This window comes from Odocoileus virginianus, chromosome 18 (genome assembly GCF_023699985.2).
Source record: "Odocoileus virginianus isolate 20LAN1187 ecotype Illinois chromosome 18, Ovbor_1.2, whole genome shotgun sequence".
NCBI lineage: Eukaryota > Metazoa > Chordata > Mammalia > Artiodactyla > Cervidae > Odocoileus > Odocoileus virginianus.
Genome location: NC_069691.1, coordinates 1,464,666 through 1,489,820, shown reverse-complemented (window position 1 = coordinate 1,489,820; position 25,155 = coordinate 1,464,666). Strand labels below are relative to the sequence as shown.

The following is a 25,155-nucleotide window of genomic DNA, read 5'->3' as shown; positions in this document are numbered from 1 at the left end:
CTCTGTCAGCTCCAAAATGGGATTGTTGGGAAACAGTGATGTAACTGAGATACAAGTCCCAGGACCCACATCCAGGAAAGATGGATGAGTGATATGGCGATTTCCACCACTGTTCCCTCCTTCCTCCCTAAGCCTCTGGCTTACTTCTTTGTCCAGTGTATGTGGATGTAACAAATAACAGATATAATCTTTCAATTCAGCAGAGATAAAAACATCCCCCAACATAGCAAATGTAAACTAAGTATGTGGCTCTGGTCCCAGAGGTGGAGCATCTGAAAGAACTCTTGAAGCCTGGAGTGATTACAAAGATGCTCCAAGATCATCCAATAGCGCTAGGAAAACAGGACAGTTCTGGTAGCCTTCTGGATGGATGACTGTTTGGGAAATGGATATTTGCTACTTTTGAAACCAAAGGTCCTATTTTACCTGCACATTAGGTCTGTTTCTTTTAGTTGCACCTTCAAATGCCAAGTAAGACAGAGAAGCTGGCTCACTCCCTCCAACATCAACTTTGAATATGTCTCCAGACTTAGCTGTCACTATGCCAATCACATGGTCTCCTTTCACTGGGACATACTACAAAAGAATGAGAGAACAACCATAAATGACAATCATTTTTAAGACATCTTCAGCAAGTCCTCAGCGGTTGTTATGTTTGTCATTTAAATATTTAGAAAATATTTTAAAATCCATGTTTACAAATTAACACAAACCTTACAACAAACCTGATCGTATGTCACACTCCCTAAAAGAAAACCAATCACATGATAACTCTCAGATTTCCAGCTTCTAAACCAATCACATGATAAAACTCTCAGATTTCCAGCTTCTAACAGTGTTCACTTAAGTCTGTATCATCTTATCTCTGGAGAAGGCAATGGCACCCCACTCCAGTCCCCTTGCCTGGAGAATCCCAGGGATGGGGGAGCCTGGTGGGCTGCCATCTATGGAGTCGCATAGAGTCGGACACGACAGAAGCGACTTAGCAACAGCAGCATCTCTTCTTTATTATTATCAGAAACTCCCTAGCTTTTGTTTGCAAGAGTCCAGTGATACAGGGGTCCTCACAATCAAGCAAGGCCATTCTGTTGCTAGTTTCTTCCTATGTGAAATGTCTTATTTATTCTAAGAGAACCTGAACTCCCTGTGACATCCATTCATTGAACTTGATTCTTTGGAACTCCGAAAGGCAAGTCTACTGCTCCCTGACCTATGGGGTTTTGAAGACAATGACCACGGCTCTCAGTCTCTATCCCCTTATGTGCCCTTATATTCCCAGGCTCCATTCTCTCCTGGTCGCCCGTCTAGGGCCACGTTCCAGCCGTTCACGGTCCCCCTAAAGGAGTTGTAGAAGTTAAGTACAAGCCTCCGGTGGCGTTTGGCTAGCCTTATCAGAGGAAGGCTCCAGGGCCCCTTCCATGCTTCCGAAGAGTATCCTCAGCCTTCTCCCGGCCTGACAACCCCTCCGGAATCCCAGCTCACCCGCTTCTGCTGCGAGTCCACCCAGTAAACGCCACCGCCGCTGCCACTGCCGGGTTCCTTGTGACGGAGCCGGCCGCACTTGGTGACCAGCAGTCGGTCGCCGCAGCGCCGCAAGCCAGGGCCGCACACCACGCGTCCCCGGGAGCGCGCTGCGGCGTTTAGGCGCAGTGGTCGCTCCCCTGCACCTCCTGGGCCTTCTCCGTCCTCCTGCTCTGGCAGCAGCAGCTCCTCGCCCGGCAGCACCACTTGATCTAGCACCGTCCGCGCTGCCCGCGCCCTGCAGCCAGCCAGGGACTCCGCTGGAACACCCGCTGCTTCGGCCATCACGGCCGCTACTATACACAGTTTCCGGCTTCCGGCTCCGCGTCCAATCGCCAGCCCGCCCAAGGCTTTCCGTTTCCGGCAGCACAGGTTTGTGGGACTTGAACCTGTTTCCCAAGTCCGATCGCGGGCGGTCGGCGGTTTCCCTCAAGGTTGCTATGATTGTGTCTGTAACTGGCCGCCCATCCAGCAGTCTTTTCGCAGGTCCGCAGGAGAAACGCGTAGCTTGAATCAGTCGCGGAGCCTCCTCTCCCGGTGTCTGAGATGCACAGTGGGATATGAGACGCCGCCACCTTTCATTTCGTGGAAACCTTGGGAAGTGAGCAGGCCTTCGGGAGTTGGCTCTCCTGACTCTGCCCTCAGAGGGACCGCTAATCTTTTACCAGGAAAAGTATTCAGTATTTTTTTTTTTTGCATAGGAAACTTTTATCTATTCACGTTGTGGAAGACCAGAGAAGAATAGAAATAAGATGAAAAGCATTAGTCTTGCTCCCTGTTTGTCTTTCTGCTAGGCTGTCAGCTAGTTCTCACTTTTTTTTCTAGCGCAGGTCCTGGCACGAAATAAATAATACCTGGTGAATGAATGAATGAAAATGAATGTTGACATTTTGGAGTGCGTCCCCCCCCCCCCCGAAAATATTTATATATCACATGCATATTTCCGTATAACTGAGCTTCCCCTCCACGGCCTGGGAAAATCAGTAACTGCAGTTGTATCTTTGCTGCTGTTTTCCTTGGAGCATTTAGTTGCTCAGGTGAAGAGCTGCTGAATTGCAAATCAATAGGACATCAGGTCTGCCCTTCTGCCTTTCAAGGCTCTCACTTAAAATCACAGTTTCCTCTGTCAACTGGTACCTCCAATTAGCGTTGGTCAGATTATCCAGTAGGAGTCGGAACTCCTGGGGATTTGGGAGGGCGTGGCCCTGACCGATGGCTTTTAGCTGTCCTCTATTTCTACTGCTCATCTCTTTGAGGTATCTGCTTCCAACCTGAGTCTTTAGATTTTTAGGATTTTAGGCCATTTCTAACATCCCTTCACAATTTTATAAGACGCTGGTGAATCAACTAAATACAATGAAGGGAAAGTGAACGTTGCCCAGTCGTATCAGACTCTTTGCACCCCAGTCCATCGAATTCTCCAGGCCAGAATACTGGAGTGGGTAATCTTTCCCGTCTGCAGGCGATCTTCCCGACCCAGGGGTCGAACCCGGTCTCCTGCACTGCAGGTGGATTCTTTACCAGCTGAGCCACAAGGGAAGCCCCAAATACAATAATAGGGGCCAACTGAAATGTAACTTTGGTTTTGCGACAGATTATTGCAAGAGCTGTTCTTGTTTGGTTACCTTTGCAGAAGGGATGGCGTAGATAGTTTTTCTCTTCTCCCCACTCCAACCCAGTTCCAGAGGGCCTGCATAGAGCAAGTATTCAGTGACCAAGACTGCCTCTATCGCAGCTGGCCCAAGGCCATGCTGTATGGTACTCAGTGACCTGAGGTCCCGGCCGGAGAGCGGTCAGGAAATGATCCCTGGATTGTCTCTCACGCACCCTCACGTCAATAGAGGAGCCTCTGTCAGAAACGTGGCCCAAATCTGGCTGAGGAGGTTTACCAAGGGCACTTCGGGGAGGTGTGTCCGCACGTGGGTGTCAGTCTGGTACAGTGGCAAGCATAGGTCTGGAAAAGAACAGTCACCTGACACGGGAAGCTCAGGCCTGGAGGGCGGGTCGAAGGCGCCTGGAGGGCGGTGCCCTGCGCGACGCGCCCAGAGGGCGGAGCACGCTCGAGGCATCCTGGTCTGTGTGTCGCGTGCCACAACGTTGGTGCTCTGCCGTCTCGGCGTCGTGCAGCCGGCGGCGAGTAAGCGCACGCGGCCGTGGCAGTGGTCGGCGCGGCGGGCAGGCCCAAGGGTGCTGAGGTCCACCCGCGTGAGACGGTGGAAGCCGAGACTGCAACCAAGAGTGCGGAGCCCGGCTCAGAGCCGCGGACCCGGACTAAGGCGGTGCGGCTGGGGTGTGGGGGCTCGTTGAGAAGTTCGCTTTTAGAATGGCGCATGCAGCCTTTTTTGGATATGAAAGTGGCCGCTCCGATTGGGGATGAAGAGGAGGCCGGGGCCCCTGCGGTCGACGGCGCGCCTTTCAGCGTTGAGGCCGCACGTGGCTTTGCGCTGGTGCGTGGGGTCTTCCGGGCGTGTCCACCAGGGTGGATTAGACCCGCTGCCTGTTTGGGGGACTTGCGGGCCTGGAGCCTGTGCAGCAGGCTGGTACCTCCCTCGACTGCCTCTGGAACATACCGCCTCATTTCTTAGCGTTTCCCTCGAGTGAATAACCGAATTGCCCTTCGGAAAGGTTGGTCGAGACCTTGGCCTTCTGGACTTTGCTACTTGAGAAGCTGGAAAAGTGCTATCTCATGGTTGCTTTTCTTTGTTGACTGGTGAAGTTGGGCGTTTTTGTAACTTTCAGTCAAGACTAGTTGAGCTTTTGCCCTGGACCAGGAATTGAGCTGGGCAATGAGCCCTGAAGCCAGCTGAATCTCGCCCTGCCCAGGGCGAGATGACTGGTCTCCACTTGGAAATACCAAGTGTAACTGACTATAACAACCTGATTAGGGTGTCAGACCCGAGAGTACAAAAGATGAAATGATTACCTCTATGTGGGAGGAAGGTAGGAGTCAGAATAGATGTCCATAAAGAAGTAGAATTTAAATGAATCTTTAAAATTTTTCAGTTCACAGGTTTCTAAAAATTACAAATGAACTGCATGCTAATTTATATACAGAAATTAATAGGAAAAGAATCCATGGAAGTGTTAATATTTTTATTCAAGTAAAGAATTTAAACAAAATGCTCACAATTATCACTACACAAGTGAGAATCTATTTGGTAAAACATTTTTAATCACAAATGATTATGGCTTGTGAAAACTAAAGAGAGCTTTAAAGGGTTTAAGAATAGCAGATGTGAGGAACAGCCATTACTCGTAGTACTTAGCTTACCTAAGCAAAAATCTCCCTCCACTGGCCTGGCCTGATTGAGACCTTGTTGTAGAGGACATTGTCATGGCTTGTTAAATGGCAGGAAGTCATTAGAAATCTGTGCCAGACTTCCCTGATGGTCCAGTGATTAAGAATCTGTCTTGCAATGCAAGGGACACCTAGTGTAATCCCTGGTCCTGGAAGGCCCCACATGCTGTGGAGCAGCTAAGCCCATGTACCCCAACTGCTGAGCCAGTGCTCTAGAGCCCCATGAGCTGCAGCTACGAAGCCCACATACCTAGAGCCCGTGCGCCACAAGAGAAGCCACAATGAGAAGCCTGAACTCTCCACAACTAGAGAAAGCTCACATGCAGCAAGGAAGACCCACCACAGCCAATAAATAAAGAAATCTGTGCCAGTGGAACTTGCTGGAAATCAACCCTTCAGAGCTTGGTGGCATTTCTAGGATGCGAGGGAAAGCTCTTCCTGGGGATGTGTCTCTTGGAAACATCTGTTATAAAACTGCCTAATAGCATGCTAGGGGAAACTGCTGACTGCTGGGTGATTCCACCCACCAGTCAACACAGGAGCTGATGCTGGAGAAGCTGAGGTACTGCAGGAATAGGCCAGAGAGACAGTGGAGCCACCAGCCAAGTCTCATTCCTTCTGCAGCGCTTCTGCAGGGCATTCTGCCTGAAAAGCGTGTCGTCGTGATAGATAGCAAAGGAAAAATGTTTTAAAGGCCCAGATCCATTTTCTCAGAGCAGGCAGTGAAGGAGGAGTTTAGAGCTCAGTGGCAATGCATTGATAACTGGCCTGGAGCCTCATGAGAGGTTGTGAGGTGAACAAACTCATCAGTAATAGCAGTAAGATAGAGGCTTCCTGGGCCCAGATGGCTTCACTGATGAGTTCTGCCAAATATTTAAAGAATTAATAGCCATTAATACAAACTCTACCCCAAAAATAGAAGAGGAGGGAACATAGCCTAATTCATTCTATGAAGCCAATATTACCCTAATATCGGAACGAAAGATATCACAAGAAAAGAAAATCATAGATCAGTATTCCTTATGAATATAAACACAAAAGTCCTCAACAAAATACTAGCAAACTGAATACAGTAACATATAAAAAGGGTTACATACCATGACCAAATGGTATTTATCCCAGGAATCCTGGTCTTTTAACATCTGAAATCAATCAATATAATATACCATATCAATAAAATAAAATCCACATTATCATCTCAGTAGATGGATGAAAAGCATGTGGAAAAGTTCAACATCCTGTTATGATAAAAAAAAAATAAATTAGAAAGGAACCACCTAAACCTAATAAAGAACATTTATAGAAAAACCCACAGCAAACATCATAATTAACGGTGAAAGAATGAAAGCTTTCTCCCTAGGGTCAAGAACAAGACAAGGAAGTCTGCTCTCTTCACTTCTATTCAGCGTTGTAGTCAAGATTCTATCCTGGGCAGTTTGGCAAGAAAAATGAAAGGTATCTAGATTGGAAAGAAGTAAAACTTGCAGGTGCTATGATCTGGTATATATAAAATTCTAAGGAATCTCTTTTACAATAGCAAAGAGAATTAAACATTTGGGAATACATTTAACAAAAGAAACCACCTTAAAACCTTGGGAACTACAAAACACTGTTGAAAGAACTTAACCATCTAGATTGGAAAGATACCCTCATGTTCATGGATCAGAAGAGCTAGTGATAAACAGATTTAAAGCAGTCCTTGTCAAAATCTCTACTGTCTTCATTGCAAAATTTGATAAATGGATCCTAAAACTCATATAGAAATGTAAGGGACCTAGAGAAGCACCGCACCCCCACCACCACCAAAAAAAAAAAAAAAAAACTGAAAAAGAATGAAGTTGGAGGAATTAGACTTCTGCTTTCAAGATTTACTACAAAGCTTACAGTAATTAAGATAGCCAGAGGCATAAGCATAGATGTAGATAAGCAGAATAGAATTGAGAATACAGAAGTAAACCCTCACAATTGTGGTCAATTGGTTTTTGACAAGGGTGCCAAGACAATTCACTGGGGGAAGAAAAATCTTCCAGTACTATTGTCCCAAGTAGTGTTGGGACAACTGGATATCTACATGCAAAAGAAAGATACTGCATCTGTCTCTGTTGAAACTACCAAATTTATACACACCCCTTGGATGCAGAAGCTGGTATATTGAAGTCATCGCATGAAGGAGTTTCTATACCTGTGAAGGAGTTTTATACCAGAAAAAGCCCCATTGCCTTACTCTTGTCAGATAATTCTCTAGCTTTATTAATACTTTATGTCACATATCCCTGCAGGAACTACTTAGTTTACTTTTGCTCTAGGCTAAAAACAATACATTTGAGGAAAAACATGGTTCCCACCCTTGAAAATGTGTGTCTCACTTCTAATTTTCCTTTAAATAATGTAGGTGACGAGTTCTAAAAGTCTACAAGGTTTTCAAAGGAAAAAAACAGTGGTGGTTGCCAGGGGTAGGGGGAAGGGGAGTTAAAGAGCTTCAGTATGGGAAGATGAGAAAAGTTCCTCTAGTCCCTATCTCAAGAGGCAACCACCTCTTCTCCTGTACACTTAGGTCAGACTCTAGGCATTACTTAGTTATCAGAGTGTTGAAACAACTATGGCAAAAACAAAACAAAACTAAGGCAGGGTACAGAAGTTTGCTCTTCTTCCATTCCTGGCAAAACCTTTTTCAAATCTCACTCTAAAACTAAACATGACATTTTATACCCCCTGTACATGTAGAATTTTAAAACTGCTATACGGGCTATAAATTTCATGCACTTCAAATATACAATTAAGTTAGTTTTAGTAAATGTGTCAGTACTGCAGCCATTACCAAAATCCAGTTTTAGATAACCTCAGTCACCCTAAAAAGATCCCTCATGTCCATTTGTGATCAATATCTTTCCTACCCCAGCCCCACCCAGCCACTAACCTACTTTCTGTCTCTCTAGCCTTTTCTGGACACTTTACATAGATGGAATCATACAACATGTAGTTTCTTTGTGTCTGGGTTTTTTTTTTTTTTTGCTTAGCATGATGTTATTTAGGTTCATCTATGTTTGTAGATCACTTCATGGGAAATAGACGGGGAAACAGTGGAAACTGTCAGACTATTTTTTTGGGCTCCAAAATCACTGCAGATGGTGATTGCAGCCATGAAATTAAGACACTTAATCCTTGGAAGGAAAGTTATGACCAACCTAGATAGCATATTAAAAAGCAGAGACATTACTTTGCCAACAAAGGTCCGTCTAGTCAAGGCTATGGTTTTTCCAGTGGTCATGTATGGATGTGAGAGTTGGACTGTGAAGAAAGCTGAGCGCCGAACAATTGATGCTCTTGAACTGTGGTGTTGGAGAAGACTCTTGAGAGTCCCTTGGACTGCAAGGAGATCCAACCAGTCCATCCTAAAGGAGATCAGCCCTGGGTGTTCATTGGAAGGACTGATGCTGAAGCTGAAAGTCCAATACTTTGGCCACCTCATGTGAAGAGCTGACTCATTGGAAAAGACCCTGATGCTGGGAGGGATTGGAGGCAGGAGGAGAAGGGGATGACAGAGGATGAGATGGCTGGATGGCATCACCGACTCGATGGACATGAGTTTGAGTAAACTCCGGGAGTTTGTGATGGACAGGGAGGCCTGGCGTGCTGCAATTCATGGGGTCACAAAGAGTCAGACACGACTGAGTGACTGAACTGAACTGATGTTTGTAGAATGTATTAGTAGTTCATTGCTTTTTATTTATGAATAGTATTCTACTGGTTTTGTCAAAAAGTTTGTTCAGGTTTTTCTGTAATATCTTATGGAAAAATCCAAATAAACTTTTGCCAACCCAGTATTTCATGGATACACTGCGTTTTGTTTATCCATTTACAAGTTGAAGGCCATTGGGGTTGTTTTCACTTTTTGACTGTTATGAATAATACTGTTAGCATTTGTATACAAGCCTTTGTGGATGTATGAGTTCATTTCTCTAGGATCGAGTACTTAAAATAGGAATTGCTGGGCTTGTGATAAATTTATATTTAACTTTTTAAGAAACTGCCAAACTTTTCTAATGATGCTGTAGCATTTTACATTTCTCCCACCAGTATATAAAAGTCCTAGTTTCTCCACATCCTCACTAATATTGGTTATTGTCTTTTTGATTAAAGCAGGTGTGAAGTATTAATTCATTGTGGTTTTATTTTTAATTCCCCAAATAAGTAATAATATTGAGCATCTTTTCATGTACTAAATGACCATTTGTATGACTAATCTGGTGAAATGTCTATTTACATCTTTTACCCACTATTAAAATGTGTTATTTGCTGTCTTATTGAATTATAAAATATTTTAAAATATATTCTGGGTACAAATCCCTTATCAGGTACATGATTTGCAAATATTTTTTAATGGTCTGTGGATTATCTATTCATCTTTGTAATGGTGTCTTTTGAAGCATGTTTTAAATTTTGATGATGTCCAGTGTACCGATTTTTTTCTTTTTGGATTGTGCTGTACTGGTTCCAAATCAGGAAAGGAGTACGTCAAGGCTGTATATTGTCACCCTGCTTATTTAACTTATATGCAGAGTACATCATGTGAAATGGCTGGGCTGGTTGAAGCACAAGCTGGAACCAAGATTGCCAGGAGAAATATCAATAACCTCAGATATGCAGATGACACCACCCTTATGGCAGAAAGCAAAGAAGAACTAAAGAACCTCTTTATGAAGTGAAAGAGGAGAGTGAAAAAATTGGCTTAAAACTCAACATTCAGAAAACTAAGATCATGGCATCTGGTCCCATCACTTCATGGCAAATAGATGGGGAAACAATGGAAACAGTGAGAGACTATTTTTTTGGGGCTCAAAAATCACTGCAGATGGTGACTGCAGCCATGAAATTAAAAGATGCTAGCTCCTTGGAAGAAAAGCTATGACCAACCTAGACAGCATATTAAAAAGCAGAGACATTACTTTACCAACAAAGGTCTGTCTAGTCAAAGCTATGGTTTTTCCAGTAGTCACGTATGGATGTGACAGTTGGACTATAAAGAAAGCTGAGTGCTGAAGAATTGATGGTTTTAAACTGTGTGTTGGAAAAGACTCTTGAGAGTCCCTTGGACTGCAAGGAGATCAAATCAGTCCATCCTAAAGGATATCAGTCCTAAATATTCATTGGAAGGACTGATGCTGAAGCTGAAACTCCATTACTTTGGCTACCTGATGCAAAGAACCAACTCACTGGAAAAGACTCTGATGCTGGGAAGGATTGGGGGCAGGAGGAGAAGGGGACAACAGAGGATGAAATGGTTGGATGGCATTACTGACGCATGGACATGAGTTTGAGTAAGCTGTGGGAGTAGGCAGTGGACAGGGAGGCCTGGCGTGCTGCGATTCATGGGGTCGCAAAGAGTCAGACACGACTGAGTGACTGAACTGAGCTGAACTATAACCACTGGTAGTGGAACCCTGATGCTGGGAGGGATTGGGGGCAGGAGGAGAAGGGGACGACAGAGGATGAGATGGCCGGATGGCATCACTGACTCGATGGACATGAGTTTGAGTAAACTCCGGGAGTTTGTGATGGACAGGGAGGCCTGGCGTGCTGCGATTCATGGGGTCGCAAAGAGTCGGACACGACTGAGTGACTGAACTGAACTGAACTGAACTATAACCACTGGTAGTGGAACCCTGATGCTGGGAGGGGTTGGGGGCAGGAGGAGAAGGGGACGACAGAGGATGAGATGGCCGGATGGCATCACTGACTCGATGGACATGAGTTTGTGATGGACAGGGAGGCCTGGCGTGCTGCGATTCATGGGGTCGCAAAGAGTCGGACACGACTGAGTGACTGAACTAAACTGAACTGAACTATAACCACTGGTAGTGGAACCCTGATGCTGGGAAAGATTGAAAGCAAAAGGAGAAGGCTGTGGCAGAGGATGAGATGGTTAGCATCGCCAACTCAATGGATGTGAATTTGAGCAAACCCTAGGAGATAGTGGAGGATGGGGAGCCTGGCGTGCTGTAGTTCATGGAGTCACAAAGAGTCAGAAACAACAGCGACTGACCAACAACAACAAAATGGAACCCAGGGTCTGTATTTTAGAATCATGAAGTATCTAATATCTTTACAAAATTAAAAGAAGTTTTAACCTGTAGTTCACCAATAACAGCTGTCATTTTATACTCACCTAATAATCAAGTACTGTGCCTGTGTACATAACCTGAGACGATTTCATCAATTGGCTTTTTACATTAGCAGATGTAAGCTAACATTTTACAGACTTTTAAAAAATATTTTTTAAATGTATTTGTCCCACAGGTTTTTAAAAAATAATTATCATTTTAAATTTGCTTTGTTATGGAAGATTCCAAACATAAAAGTTGGCAGACGACTATAGTGAACTTGCATGTAGCCAAAATAGAGCCCCAGTGGCCACCAGTCCTGCCACATCTGTGCTCATGGGAAAAACAGTTGAATCAACATTTAATAATCAGGCAGTTTTACTTGAAAATTTTGATGAGCTAATCCAGAACACCCAGTATGAGTTCAAAGATTGGAAAGAATACTATCACCTTTAGGTTGTTTTTATTTCAGTGTAGTATCAAACTGGCAAACAAGCAGGGCAAAGAGTCAAGGACATAGAATCACAGAATCAAGGACATAGCTGGCCCCCCCACTTCCACAGAGATGTGTCCACAGTTCAGAGGTGGCTGTCCCAGAAAAGTCCAGCACTTGGGGCTTAGTACCCTGTGAAACTGGACGATGGAGGTGGCTGTGTTTTCTCATTTTACCCACAATCACAGGAGGTGCTTCCTTGCTGTGCTAGGTATGTAGTCCTCTGTCCTATTTCTTGCTGCATCATCAAGCAGATAGCAGGCCTCATTTTGAATTTCAATTTCCAGCTTCTCTTGAAAAAGATGTGACAGTACTGATCTTGAACTCATTCATGGTAGCTGAGGTCCAGTGTGCCCCAGTGGAGGCATGTACAGTGATGACATTTCATTTAAAGTTCAGAGGACAATACCTATAGAGCTCCTACCAACAAGCCTGGTGAAGTACTAATGGAAGTTGTTCTTTTTAAATAGTGTTCTGGTCATCCAAGGTTCAGAATGAAAATTTTGAAAGTGTTTAGGGGAATAGGAGGACAAGGCCTGACATTTATAGGTTAGTTTGGATTTAGGGATTAAAAAAAAAGTAGTAGTTATCCTTGTTGATGAGCTTGTATATACAACACAACACAAAGATTATGAGCGAGGACTTGGGAGGTAGACTGCCTGGGTTTGAATCCTGCTCTGTGACTTATCTTTCCTGTGCCTATTTTGAGATGGCACAGAGAAGGAGAAATGTTTTTTCATTTCTAAAATGAGAACAAGAACAGTACCAACATATCTTGAGTTAATATATAGATAAAGCAGCCAGGATAATATTAGGCACGTATTAAGCATTTTATGAGTGTTTGCTTTTTGTTTATTTTTAAAATAAGCTTATGTGATAGGAGCTCTTTACTTCCAATGCCATTGGTTTTTTGGGCTAGAGAAGGTCCATCGACTGAGAAGACCTGTTTGCTCTCTTCTTGTCGTTCCGATTCTTCTTGGCGATGCATGGGTCCTGTCCCAAGTGTTATAAAAGTGAGCGTCGTGTCACCTGTGAACTGAGACCGAGAGGTCATCTTGGTGCCTCAGAGGGCCTCTGCAACCAGACCCTGGGAACTGTGTCACGAACAAGTCTCAGTCACTCAGTCCTGCTTCTTGTCTGTCTGCACCTCCTCCTACCACCAGTGTTCTTCCTGACCCTCCGTCCTGAGCTTTTCTCCCTCTCTGCCTTTTACTCCTGATTTCTCTCTTGCTCCTTTGGTGCACACCTGACCAGCATGACCCCAGTGGCCTGGCTTTACCTCATGACTTTTCAGCGCCAGCTCCCATTGGCCCCTAGCTCACTTCTGATCTCCCAGTTCAGATCCCAGAGAGTATGAATCTATGTGGGCAGAGCTTTTTGGCCTAGCAGCCTGATGAATCAGTGGCCAGTCTGTGGCCCGGATACTCAGATACTTGCCCCACCCTAGCTAATGGGTAGGGAAAACTAAGGTAGAAAAGCTACAGAGTTTCACAGCCTAGGCCTTCCCCTTTAGTAGGATGTATATGCTGGTACATAGGTGAGGTGTCAGATATGAAAGGCAGGTAGGTAGGCTGCTACATACAGTAGATAGACCCCATTAGGGGTCCCCAGAGGATGTGAAGTTGCTAAGTCGCTTCAGTTGTGTCTGACTCTGTGCGACCCCATTGGACTATAGCCTGCCAGGCTCCTCTGTCTATGGGATTCTCCTGGCAAGAATACTGGAGTGGGTTGCCATTTCCTTCTCCAGGGGACCTTCCTGACCCAGGGATCAAACCTTAAGTCTCCTGTATTGGCAGGTGGGTTCTGTGAAGGGAGCTGTCCAAATCTTTTCTGTGGGTCTCATATTGAATATGTAAGCAAATGTCAATTGATAGATCCATAATGTACCCAATATACTTTAATCACACCTTTATTTTAAACCTGTAACACTATTTAATACACAGTATTTACTAAGTGCAAGGCTCTGTTTTAAGAGCTTTGTGTGTATTAACTCATTAAATCCTCATAACAGCTCTATGAGTTGGTTTTATTATAATTCATACTTTATAGATGAAGAAATGGAGGGACAGAAGTAGCATGCCTCTGATCACATAGCACATAAGTAGCAGAGTCAGGATTTGGACCCAGGCAGTTGGGCTTCAGACAGTCCTATATTATACTGTCTTTCACATTGGATTCTGACCAGACTGAGTTTTCTAGGAAAGCATAATCTTGTTTTCTTGCATCCATTTTAGAACTTTGTATGGTAAAATGTATGAACAGGCTACCCATTACAAAAGACCTAAATAGTCATTTCTCCAAAGAAGACATACAGATGGTCAACAGGCACATGAGAAGATGCTCAAAATCTCTAATTATTAGAGAAATGCAAATTAAAACTCTAGTGAGGTACCACCTCACACCAGTCAGAATGGCTCTCATTAAAAAGTCTACAAATAGAGAGGATGTGGAGAAAAGGGAACCCTCCTACACTGTTGGTGGGAATGTAAGTTGGTGCAGCCGCTGTGGAAAATAGTATGGAGATTCCTTAGAAAACTAAATATAGAATTACCATATGATTGAGCAATCCCACTCCTGGGCATATATCCAGATAAAACTGTAATTCAAAAAAATACATGCATCCTTATGTTTATAGTAGCACTATTCACAGTAGCCAAGATGTGGGAAGGTCCACTGAGAGGTGAATAGATAAAGAAGATGTGGTACATATATACAGTGGAATACTACTTGGTCGTTAAAAAAGAATAAAATAATGCCATTTGCAGCAACTAGAGATTATCATTCTAAGTGAAGTAAGTCAGAAAGAGAAGCCAAATACCATATGACATCACTTATAGGGGAATCTAAAATATGACACAAATGAACCCATCTGGAAACAGAATCATGGACATAGAGAACAGACTGGTGGTTGCCATGGGGAAGGGGATTGAGGGAGGGATGCAGTGGGAAGCTGCAGTTAGTAGATACAGACTTTTATATATAGAAAGGATAAACAACAAGGCCCTACTGTATAGTACAGAGAACTATATTCAGTATCTTATGATAAACCATAATGGAAAAGAACATTAAAAATAGAGTATGTATATATATGTATGTGTGTGTATGTATGTATACATGTCTGTATGTATAACTGAATCACTTTGCTGTTCAGCTGTAATTATCCCGACATTGTAAATCAATTATAATTTTTTAATGTAAAAAAAAATGAGGTTGCCCTTTTAGATTTATGTTGGTTTTTTGCAGTTTTCATTTAGAATAAATGTAAAGTTGTTAGTTTTCTATATTTTTTAGTTAGATTGTTTTTTAAGAGACAGGATTGTAAAGTGGGAATATTGAAGACTTTAGAGTCAGATAGACCTGAATTTTATCTCTGTGTGACCTAATCCATCTGATCCTTAGATTTCATATCTGTAAAGTACAGGATTGCTGGGAGTTTTGGGGAGTGTGTGCAGAAGACCTGACACATACTAGGTGCTCATTATATGACAGTTAAATTATCATTGCTATTGACAGCAGATGATATATATAAATCCTGGCCATCATTTGGTAGCCTTAAGAGCTTCAGAGAAATCTTCATGGCGTTGAAGAATCCCAGGAGGTTTTATTGTTCTTAGGTGGTATTTGAGCTGGGCTTTAAGGCAAGCATTGTATATGTTATTTGGACCATCATGCCCTCAATATCCTCTTCTCATGTCCGACATTATCTATGTATTACAGCATTATTTCTTGTTGAGCTCAGAGTCCTTTTCATAATTGCTCAAGAATTGCTTGTAATTAATGGGAATTGACCCAAGAGGCACCGTCTCTTCTTTAAGTCCAGATACACAAACAAGCTATCCAAGCCACGCCTTTGGTGGCCCACTCCAATCCTGTCTTTGCTTCCTTTCAGTCTCATCTTCGCCTTGTGACCAACAGGTTTTGGAAAAAGTTGCCTCTGGTGACCCTGAACTTGCGCCTTTATGAGTCTCAGCAGCAGGAAGAGAAGTCCAAACCCATTAGCCGTTATCCCGTTCCCTACGAAAAGGACCTGCCTTTTGATGTTTGAGAGCTCTTGGAGGAGATAGAAAAGAAGGTGAGACGCTCACCTCGTGCAGAGAGCCACAGCCAGCGCAGACCTTTGCTGGCTGGAGGGTAACCCCTGGGGCTGGTTGCTTCGGTCCGCCCAGGTCCCCACTGGGGGCGAGCCCTTCCTTCGGGGTTCCCAGGCAGAAGAACACGCACTTTTTCCTCTCGTCTTAAGCACAGCCTTTTAAGTCTGGGAGTCTGCCGCTCAGTTCTCTGCCCACTGTGCCTGAGGTGTGTTCCGTAGTTCCCTTTAGTGCTGAAATATGGTGTGGAGATAGAGCCATGAGATATGTGCCAGATGCTTCAATAAATGTGAGCGGTACCTTGTTCCTTCCTGCAATTATGTACTGAAAAATTAGAAAAATAAGCAAAAATTTCAAAAATAAAAATTTCACCAAAGTCAGCCACTCGTAGCACTTCTCCTTCCCTATTTTTTAAAAATAAATATACATGTAATTTTTTTAATGAGATCATGTTAACATGAACATTTTTCTAGGTTAAAACATCATGTTTAATGGCTGCATGATATAGCACTGTATAATAGAGATGTTTTAATTTATTTCAGCGATCTCCCAATCTTGGATATTTGTGACTTGTAACAGGTGTTTATACAGGTATCTTTTTGAACATCCCAGAATTATTTCTTGAGGATACTTTTTATTTATTTATTTAAAATGTTTTATTTATTTGTTTCTGGCTGTGCTGGGTTTTGTGTTGCTGCATGCAGACTTTCTCCAGTTGGGCTAAGTATGCAGGCTTCTCACTGCAGCGGCTTCTCTTGGGGAACAGGGGCTCTAGTGTACAGGCTTCAGTAGTTGTAGTACACAGGCTTAGTTGCCCTGAGGCCTGTGGGTTCTTTCATGACCAGGGATCGAACCTGTGTCCCCTGCATTGGCAGACAGATTCTTAACCACTGGACCACCAGGGAAGTCCAAGGGTACTCTTTAAAGTTGATGCTTTATATTGTCAAATTATAAAACCCTTGTCTGAATGCAGATGTTTACTCTATAAACTTTTGGTTTTGAAACTTGGTGCTGAAACTTTGTGGATTTTTTTTCCAGACAGAATCTCGTATGTAAATCCATTGATATATATATATATATATATATATATATATAAACCCAGCTGCTCTGGTGGGAAAGGTTTGGAGCCCCCAACCTCTCTCTCAGTACCTGTCTATACCTTCTCACAGCTCCTGCCCCGGCAGACATAAATGGTTCTTTTTACCATGTCTTCTAGATCAGTAATGAACTTTAACATTTATTATCAGTTAGAGTGCTTTCAGCTACAGGTAACAAAAGGCCCAGTTCAGCTGATACAACAGCAAGGACAGTTCAGTGTCTTGTACACCAGTAGCTCCAGACACAGGGTGATTCCTGCATTGTTAATCCAGTGGCTCAGCAATATCAAGGATCAAGTCCTTTGCCTTTTTTAGCTCTGGCTTCCTTGATATGATAACTCTATGCTCAGACTTGTGATCTCCTGGTCCCTGGGTATAACAGCAGCAAACATTACATCCTTGCACAGTTCCTAGAATGGATGTGAAGGTCACACCCTTTTTGGGAAGAGAAGGCGCCCCGCTGATTTCCCTTCATTTCTCATTGGGCATAATGGTGTCACATGCCCATTCCTAGGCCAATCACTGACAAGTAGAATAGAATCACTATAATTGGTTTAGATCAATCAGGATTCACCCAGTGGGGTTGGGGAAGGGTTTAACCTTCCCTGGAGCCCACGGCAATCTGATATCTGAACAACATCCAGCATCCACTGTCAAGGGAAGAGGGAAGAAATGGCTCCTGGGTAGCAGTCAATAGTTGTCTGCCATAGCATCCCATTGGCAAACGTACTGAGGGACTTCCCTGGTGGTCCAGTGGCTGAGACTGCACTCCCAGCGCACGGGGCCTGGGTTCCAGCCCTGGTCAGGGAGCTAGATCCCATATGCTACAACTAAGAGTTCACATGCCACAACTAAAGATCCTGCGTGCTGCATCTAAGCCATTGAGCCACAGCCAAGATCAGAGATTCCACGTGCCACGAAGACCCAGAGCAACCAACCAAGTAAGTAAATAAATATCTTTTTTAAAAAAGAAAAGAAAACAGACTGAAAACCCAATGTCAAAATCGCAGACCTGCTTTTAGATTTGTTTTGGCCTTGCGCAAGTCACTCAACCTCTCTGGGCCTTAGTTTCCTTATCTGTAAACTGGGATAATGATCCTTGCCTTACCTACCTTAGAGAGTTGTGGAGAAGAAAAAGTGAGATTGGATGTATGAAAGAACTTTACAGAGTACTTCTAATATCAAGTCTTGTTACTGATTTAATTCTTAGAAATAAATGAGCACCACCACCCCCTCTGTGAGCAGGAGGGTAATAAGTATAGCCTATATTCTAAGAAGTATCATTTAGTTTACATACAACTCTCTAAATTTTATAAAATACCTTACTAAAAAGAAATTACATATGCCTTTAGAAGTAACCCTTACAATCCCCTAAAACGTGAAAGAATGTGTGGGTTGTGCTTTGACACAAGGCTGTGGTCTTCTTAAGACTGCATCTGGCATTCAGCAGACAGTATGGGAACTACCAGTTACTATTTGCCAATCCTGTTCTTAGTTGTCATTTTACATTTCCCTGTTTCTCTCCTTCCCTGCAGACAGGATTTTTACCAAATGTATTTAAAGTGTTGTCTCACTGGCCACTGGAATTCAAAGCCTTCTTTGTTTATTACAATATCATCTGTAACAAGAAAACAGGTAAGTGGGGGCTGGGGGAAGTGCTAAGTCATCTTTAGATAAGATCCAGGTGCCTGCTTGCTAGAGTTCATTCCCACATAGTCCCAGATTACTGTGGAGCTAGGGAGAAGCTCAGAAGGACTGGAGCTGGCAGAGACAGTGTCTGGATTCTGACACTGAGGTCTGAATGTTACCTGATGGTTATAGGTATAGCACGGAAATAAGTTAGATAATAACTCTGGCTTGACTTTCTTTGTGTGCAAAGACCCTCTCTGGCTCCCTCCAACACCCTGGATAAAGTTCAGGGACTTTAGATTGGTAATCATGGATTTCTTGCTTAGGATTCAGGTTAGGCTGCTGTTGCTCAGACCAAAGACACATTGATTTAAACAAGGTATTTTTTTTCTCTCTGTCTCTCCTATAGTCTCATGTGAGCTTCTGAGGGGCAGTGTAGTGTTGTTTGCTATCTGGAACTGCCCTTGCTTACCTGCTCATGTGGATTTACCACTACTACCTGCAGAAAAAGAAAGAAGGGTATGTGTGGACACATAGCCCTTCCTTTATGGTCGTGACATGGAAGCCACAACCATCAGTTCCTTTTACCTCCCATTGGCTAGACCTGTATCACATCTAGTTACAAGGGAGGCTCTGTGGCCGTATGCCCAGATAAAACTAAGGGATTTTATTATTAAAGGAAGAGTGAGCAGCAGAGATGGGAGGCAGCCCGTCACCATGACTCTCTATGGCCTGACGCCTGCCTCCCAGCCTCATTTCCTTCAGCCTCTCTTTATGTTCTGTCCATTCAAGTCAAAGTGAACTGTGAAGTCTGCTTTACTCTCCCAAGCACTCCAGCCTCATGATCTCTCTCCTCTTTAACCTGGATCACACTTGACTGTGCCTCTGGGCTGCCTTATCTCCTGGGCATGCTTTGTGAATCTGAACTTTCCATGAGAGTCCATCTCACCTGCCTTCACTTATGAGGGGCTCTTCCTCCTCTGAACTCCCACGGCCTCACTCGTCGGTCCTTTTCCAACGGCATGCAGAGTGCTGTCTGCTGTATCTTCGACAACTGCCTCAGCCTCTCCATCCTAGAGGGAAGAGACAGATCCCATGTTCAAATCTGATTCTACCATAAATCACGATGTGAGCTTCAACAGAGTACTTAAGTGTCTCAGTGCCTTGGTTTTCTTACTAGTAAAATGGCATTAATACCTCCTCTGCAGAGCTGTTGTTGTGAAGATTATCTAAAGTTCCCAGATGGTACCAGCTACCAAAGTGGACTCTCCCCTTCTCTGCCCTTCTCTATCTAGAAGTAGCATGGCCCTTGAGGTTGGAAAATGTCTTTTTTTTTTAAACCCCCTTTTCAAAAAGTGTCTAGTACCTGATGGGCCTCAGAAAATACTTCTTGAATTAGTAATTCATTCACATATTTTCTGAGCAACTATTACATCTGTTAGGCATTCCTCTGGGTATACAGTGGTGAACAAATCAGAAAAATACATAGATTTGCAAGCATATTCCAGGGAGGAGAAAACAGTGAACGATCAAATAAAAGAACAAGTTGACTCGAGAAAGTGTTCAGTATTGTGAAGAAAATAAAATAGGTTAGCTCATAGCACAGGACCGGGAATGAATAAGTGAGCAGGTAGGCGGGCAACTTGCTAAAATATGGCCGAGCCTGTTTAGGTTCTTCTGAGCTGCTCTCCAGGCTTATGGCAGCTCTCCTGTCTTCTCCCTCCCCAGGCCAGCTCAGCAGAGCTGACAAGGAGCTCATCATTTTGGTGACCAGCCTGGCCAACAGGTACTCATATAGCGTGGAGTGCCCAGTACAGGGTCTTCTTGAAGAAGCCAGTGCTGTCTGACCAGGTGAGCGCCTACCTCCCCATGCCAGTTTCCCCTTCCTGCACCCACCTGCTTCTGTGTGCATGTGATGTTTGGGACGAGGGGATAGCTAAGCTCTAGCTTTGTGCCAGACCTGACATTCTCTTAAATGCACACAACTCCCTAAGTTGAACCTTATTATAACCCTCTTACTTTTGAGGTTCAGACCTGGAATTAATGTGGGGTGGACAACTAAAGCGGCAGGGTCCACTTTCAAAGCTTACACTCTCTCGGCTACATTGTATAGTATGCATTTTCCAGTATGAATTTAGTCTATGCATGCATGTCCAGTCACTTCAGTCATGTCTGACTCTCTGTGACTGTGGACTGTAACCCAGCAGGCTCCTCAGTCCATGGAATTCTCCAGGCACAACTACTGGAATGGGATGCCATGCCCTCCTCCAGGAGATCTTCCCGACCAGGGATTGAACCCTTGTCTCCTGCATCACAGGCAGATTCTTTACTGTCTCCGCCACCAGGAAAGCCCTTGTGAGTTTAGTCTATCCCCTAGTTATTCCTAATGAGCCCCAAACAGTTTTTTTTAATTATTTATTTTAATTGGAGGCTGATTACTTTACAGTATTGTAGTGGTTTTGCCATACAGTGACATGAGTCAGCCATGGGTGTACATGTGTTCCCCATCCTGAACCCCCCTCCTGCCTCCCTCCCCATCCCAACCTTTGGGATCATCCCGGTACACTGGCCCTGAGCACCCTGCCTCATGCATTGAACCTGGACTGGCGATTTAAGATTTCTTTTACTTCATACAGCTGGTCCCAAGTTTGGGCTTGTCAGTCTCCCATTCTGGAACTGCCCCCACCTGCTCTTCCCCACCAAGACTGGTTGTGAAATGGGTCTCAACCCCCCAGCCAGCAGCTTACTCTTAACTTGTTTCATCCAGAGTCAGGCTGTTTTGAGTGTCAGAGCTCGTGCCAGTTCTTCCCAGAGAAATGAACCAAGGATAAAGACACAGTAAACATGGGTTTGTCACCAAGCTTACAAAACCCTACTCATCCCTACAGTGAAATTCCTTATCTTCTGAGCCAGATGTTTCTTCAGAAACAGATGTTTCTGTTCTCTGCGTTTATTCCTGAGGGAGGGTCATCAGTCTTCTCCTATCCTCCAACCTTCCTTTCTGACCCCACCTGAGTAGAGACCTCGAAAATTGTTCCGAAGGCCTCTGTTGCTAGCCAAAAGCTAAACAACACAGGTACATCATCACCTTTGCCCTTCTCAGAGCCACCTGCTTATTCACCAGAACTTTTCTCATCCAGGACCAGTCTCAAACATAGTCTCCCTAATGATCATAGGATGTACTATCACACCATGGTTTGCTCAGCTGTTCTTCTGATTTTTAGGTCATTAATGTGTGTGTGTGTGTGTGTGTGTGTGTGTGTGTGTGCGCATGTGTGTGCGTGTTAGCCACTCAGTTGTGTCTGACTCTTTGTGATCCCATGGGCTGTAGCTCACCAGACTCCTCTGTTCATGGAATTTTCCAGGCAAGAAAACTAGAGTGGGTTGCCATTCTCTTCTCCTGACCAAGGGACTGAAACTCAGGTTTCCTGCATTGCAGGCATATTCTTTACCGTCTGAGCCACCAGGGAAATCCCAGGTTGCTAATGGTTTCCAGTATTTTGCTTTAGCAAGGGTCATGATTATCAGTATACTCATTGGAATCAAATACACTTGGATTCATATCCTAGCTCTGCCACTCTCTAGCTGTGTGACCTTGGGAAAGTGTGAACTCTCTGAGCTTCAGTTTCTTTGCCAGTAAAATTGGGAGTGACTAATAAAAAACATTACTTCCTAGGATTTTTATAAGAATTACATGAGATAATGAATATGAAGCATTGAGCACATTCTTAGCACAGTCATTGCTTAAGTATCAGCTATTAATTTGCAAAATTAATAGTTATTTGCGATTCAGTGGGGACAAAGGGATAATTATCTGAGCTTCACTTTTTTCATACAAAAAGGTTGATATTTACGGGCCCTTATGTATTAAGAGTCTCTGAATCTTGGTTCTGAGGTTTTTGATGCTATGGGTGTTCAGAGGAGAAAGAAGTACTTGTAGTTGGAGTGAGCAAAGATTTCCTGGCAGAGCTAGAGTTCCAGGTTTGCATTATATTGAACTTGACCAAGATACTTCCTGTCTGTAAAGTTTATTTTGGCCTCACTTCACCTCTTTAATCTTAGGTTTTTTCATTAATGCTTCTTTTGTTAGACCATGTGTTTTATTGGCTATGTTGTGATGGACAGAGATTCTGCCTCTAACTGTGTTTTCTTACAGGTCTGTATCAACTGGAGAAAGTCTGACCTCCCTGCCCGGGAAAAGGCAATGCTGGAATTTGCACTTGCTCTTTCCCAAGCTGATGACATAACAGATGACCATTTCAAAAAGCTCGAGGTGCATGGCTTCAACCAGGAAGATGCCTGGGATATAGCTGCAATTTCAGCTTTTTATGCCATGTCCAACCGCCTTGCTCATTTTGTCAATCTTGTTCCCAACAAAGAATTCTATTTGATGGGCAGAACCAATGATGTCAAAGAGATCAGGAGTGAACCTGCTGCTCCTAAAATATAAAAACCTGAACAGAAAGGCCAGTGTTTACATTTCTAGCACATTTCATTATAAGACACCAGTTGGGAAGTAATTTTTAAAAAAATATTTAGTCAACGGATAGGGAATAAAGTAAACAAATTTGTTCTCTGCCTCCTTGATGAGATTGATGTGTTTTTGCTTTTTTTTTTTTACTTTGTTGTGATTGGAAAGGCGCATCGGGATTGGAAAAGAGTATCGGGGCAAAGGATTCCAGAAGATGCTTCAGGCATTTCTATTGAATTGATATCTGTGAATTTCAGCGGTTGAAGTTGAACATTTTTTAGTTTAAAAAAAAAAATAGCATCGCATAGAAATTGGTCTGTAGACTGCAGTTTGAAATAAGTTTCTTGTTAACACAGTGGTGTTTGAGGGCTCTGAAAGGCAGTGGGTAAACAGAAGCAGGCACAGATTTGTTCTGTCTTTAGTGCCTTCTCTGGTAACCTCTAGTGATTTTTATTTTTTTCACTGAGAGGTTTTAAAATAATGGTGAAACATTTTAAGTAGAAGTGTAAGAAAAAAAACCCCAAACCTGACATTACTAAATGATATAGTCCATGGAGTTCTCCAGGCCAGAATACTGGAGTGGGTAGCCTTTTCCTTCTCCAGGGGATCTTCCCAACCCAGGGATCAAACCCAGGTTTCCTGCATTGCAGGCAGATGCTTTACCAGTTGAGCCACAGGGGAAGCCCCAAGGCCTGCAAGGGTTGTCGTTTCTTATACCTCCCTCTTCTTATACCTCAAGGTTCCCTTCCTTGCAAACTGTCCTCTCCCCAAGAAACACCCCAGTTCTAGTTAAGCTTTTTCTGCAAATGAATTCTATGTATTTATCTTCAGCAGCACTAGTGAAGGATTTTGCATCTCTCTTTTTTTTTTTTTTTTGGGTTTTGCATCTCTTATGCCCTCTATGCCCTGCTTGGCAGATGTAAGCAGGATTGACCCTAGGCTCTGTCGCTTGTCAGGTTGAATTGATTCCGATTTCGGCTCCTCTCAGTGACTCCTGGCTGGGTATATGCTTCTTGCAGAGACGAGGGCTTTGGTAAAGGCTTGACCTAGTAGGTAAAGTTGCTGGTAACTGGGCAGAGCTCCAGGGCAGCAGTAAGCCCCAGGCGCTGTGCCAACCAGGCCTTTTTAGTGCAGAAGTTAACCTGAGTCCCTAGATTCCCAGGCTGAGTAGGCAGTACACCATGCTGCTTACTGTGTGAGCAGCACATAAGATGGTCATTTCTTACCTTCGTTGGTCTCAGTGTAAAGTAGAGATGATTATGTACACAGTACCCAATCATACTCAGCCTCTTGGACTCACCAGTCAGACACTGTCATCCCCAAAGACACAGTCTGGTCACTGATAACCACATACGGACAATAGCGCACGCAGTTCCCGGATGCTAGCGCTACCCCATGCAACCTAGGCCCTGGGCATCCTCACTATCGCGCACACACAGTAGCTCTAGTCCTCCAACCCTGCCGTCTGTGGCACCCGTAGTCGAACGGTGTCGCCGCTTTCTTGGTCCCCGGCGGATGATACCGAGAGGCGGCGCGGGTTTCCCAGCCGGAGAGGTTAGGCGGCCGCACGCCGGAAGTGGCGGCTGGAGCGGGAGTACTGAGGTGTTGGCCGGCTGGGCAGCGGCCGGGAGCCGGGGGCGGGGGCGTGGGCGTTGGTCATGTTTCCCCTCGGGCTCCCTAGCCCCGGAGGGGACAGGGCGGCTGGAGCCAGGGCTGAGGAGCCGGCACCCTACGGGAGAGAGGCGGCTGCTGCCAGGCCGCTCCCTTCCCCGCCCTCGCCACTACAGCCCGGGGCTGACGCAGCCCCTCCCCCGTCGCCCGGCGGGAGCCCTCGCAGCCCCTGCGCCCCTTCGCAGCCCCCCGGCGGGCGCGCGCGAGAGCTCGGGCCGCTCGGAGCTCTCGAGTCCTCAGCCGCTTCCGCTAAAGGAGATTCTTCCCCGCCTTCCCCGCCACGCCGGCCACCCGGGCCTGACCGCAGGGCCGGGAGCCGCGGCCAGCCCTGCCTCAGAGCGCGCCTGGGCGGCCCTGGCGCCCGGCTCTTCGGGTGGCTGAGAGCGCGCAGCCTGGGCCGTGGGCTGTTTGTGGACCCGGCGCGGGACAATTTCCGCACCATGACTAACCTCTATGGTTCCATCCATCCCGCGGATTCGGTGTACCTCAGCACCCGCACCCACGGGGCAGTCTTCAACCTCGAGTACTCGCCCGACGGGTAAGCGCGGCCCCTCGGAGGGCGGGGACCCGCCTCCGCCTGGCGCGGCTGCCCGGGGCCCGCTCGCCCAGCCAGGCCTGGGGTTTGCGAGTCCCTGTGGGGCGGCCAGCTGTCGTGCCCCTGACTCTCGGTGAAGCGCTCTGTCGCTGTCGGAGGCCCTGTCCGGCGCTTGGAGGTAGGCGAACCCGGGCCGGTTTGCTCCTCTTCTGGACCAGAGCTCTGTGAAGTGACTAAAGCAACCCCGGCAG

At 44.9% G+C, this 25,155-nt stretch overlaps 2 protein-coding genes and 2 long non-coding RNA genes across 6 annotated transcripts in view; 2 read left to right on the top strand and 2 right to left on the bottom strand.

Moving 5' to 3' along the window:
* The window catches only part of EXOSC3 (exosome component 3), a 5,227-nt gene extending 3,373 nt beyond the window's left edge, over positions 1-1,854 (bottom strand). The window contains exons 1-2 of one of the 2 annotated variants that reach the window (XM_070480242.1): positions 1,483-1,854; positions 427-576 (exon numbers count right to left, since the gene is read on the bottom strand). In XM_070480242.1, coding sequence (XP_070336343.1) covers positions 427-576; positions 1,483-1,806 — 474 coding nt within the window. In that variant the 5' untranslated portion in view covers positions 1,807-1,854. The remainder of the gene's footprint in view (positions 1-426; positions 577-1,482) is intronic. The other variant, XM_070480243.1, reaches the window with a different exon arrangement.
* LOC110128962 (uncharacterized) lies at positions 1,804-22,812 on the top strand. The gene is made up of 5 exons (XR_002311329.2): positions 1,804-1,893; positions 15,303-15,485; positions 18,134-18,233; positions 19,956-20,078; positions 22,384-22,812. It is a non-coding gene; the product is annotated as an uncharacterized lncRNA (long non-coding RNA).
* LOC110128963 (uncharacterized) lies at positions 11,367-25,149 on the bottom strand. Its single transcript, XR_002311330.2, has 3 exons — positions 24,819-25,149; positions 19,177-19,300; positions 11,367-15,825 (listed from the first exon to the last, which is right to left on the bottom strand). It is a non-coding gene; the product is annotated as an uncharacterized lncRNA (long non-coding RNA).
* The window catches only part of DCAF10 (DDB1 and CUL4 associated factor 10), a 50,956-nt gene continuing 50,059 nt past the window's right edge, over positions 24,259-25,155 (top strand). For both annotated transcript variants that reach the window (XM_070480233.1, XM_020879984.2), the window contains exon 1: positions 24,259-24,907. In XM_070480233.1, coding sequence (XP_070336334.1) covers positions 24,357-24,907 — 551 coding nt within the window. In that variant the 5' untranslated portion in view covers positions 24,259-24,356. The remainder of the gene's footprint in view (positions 24,908-25,155) is intronic.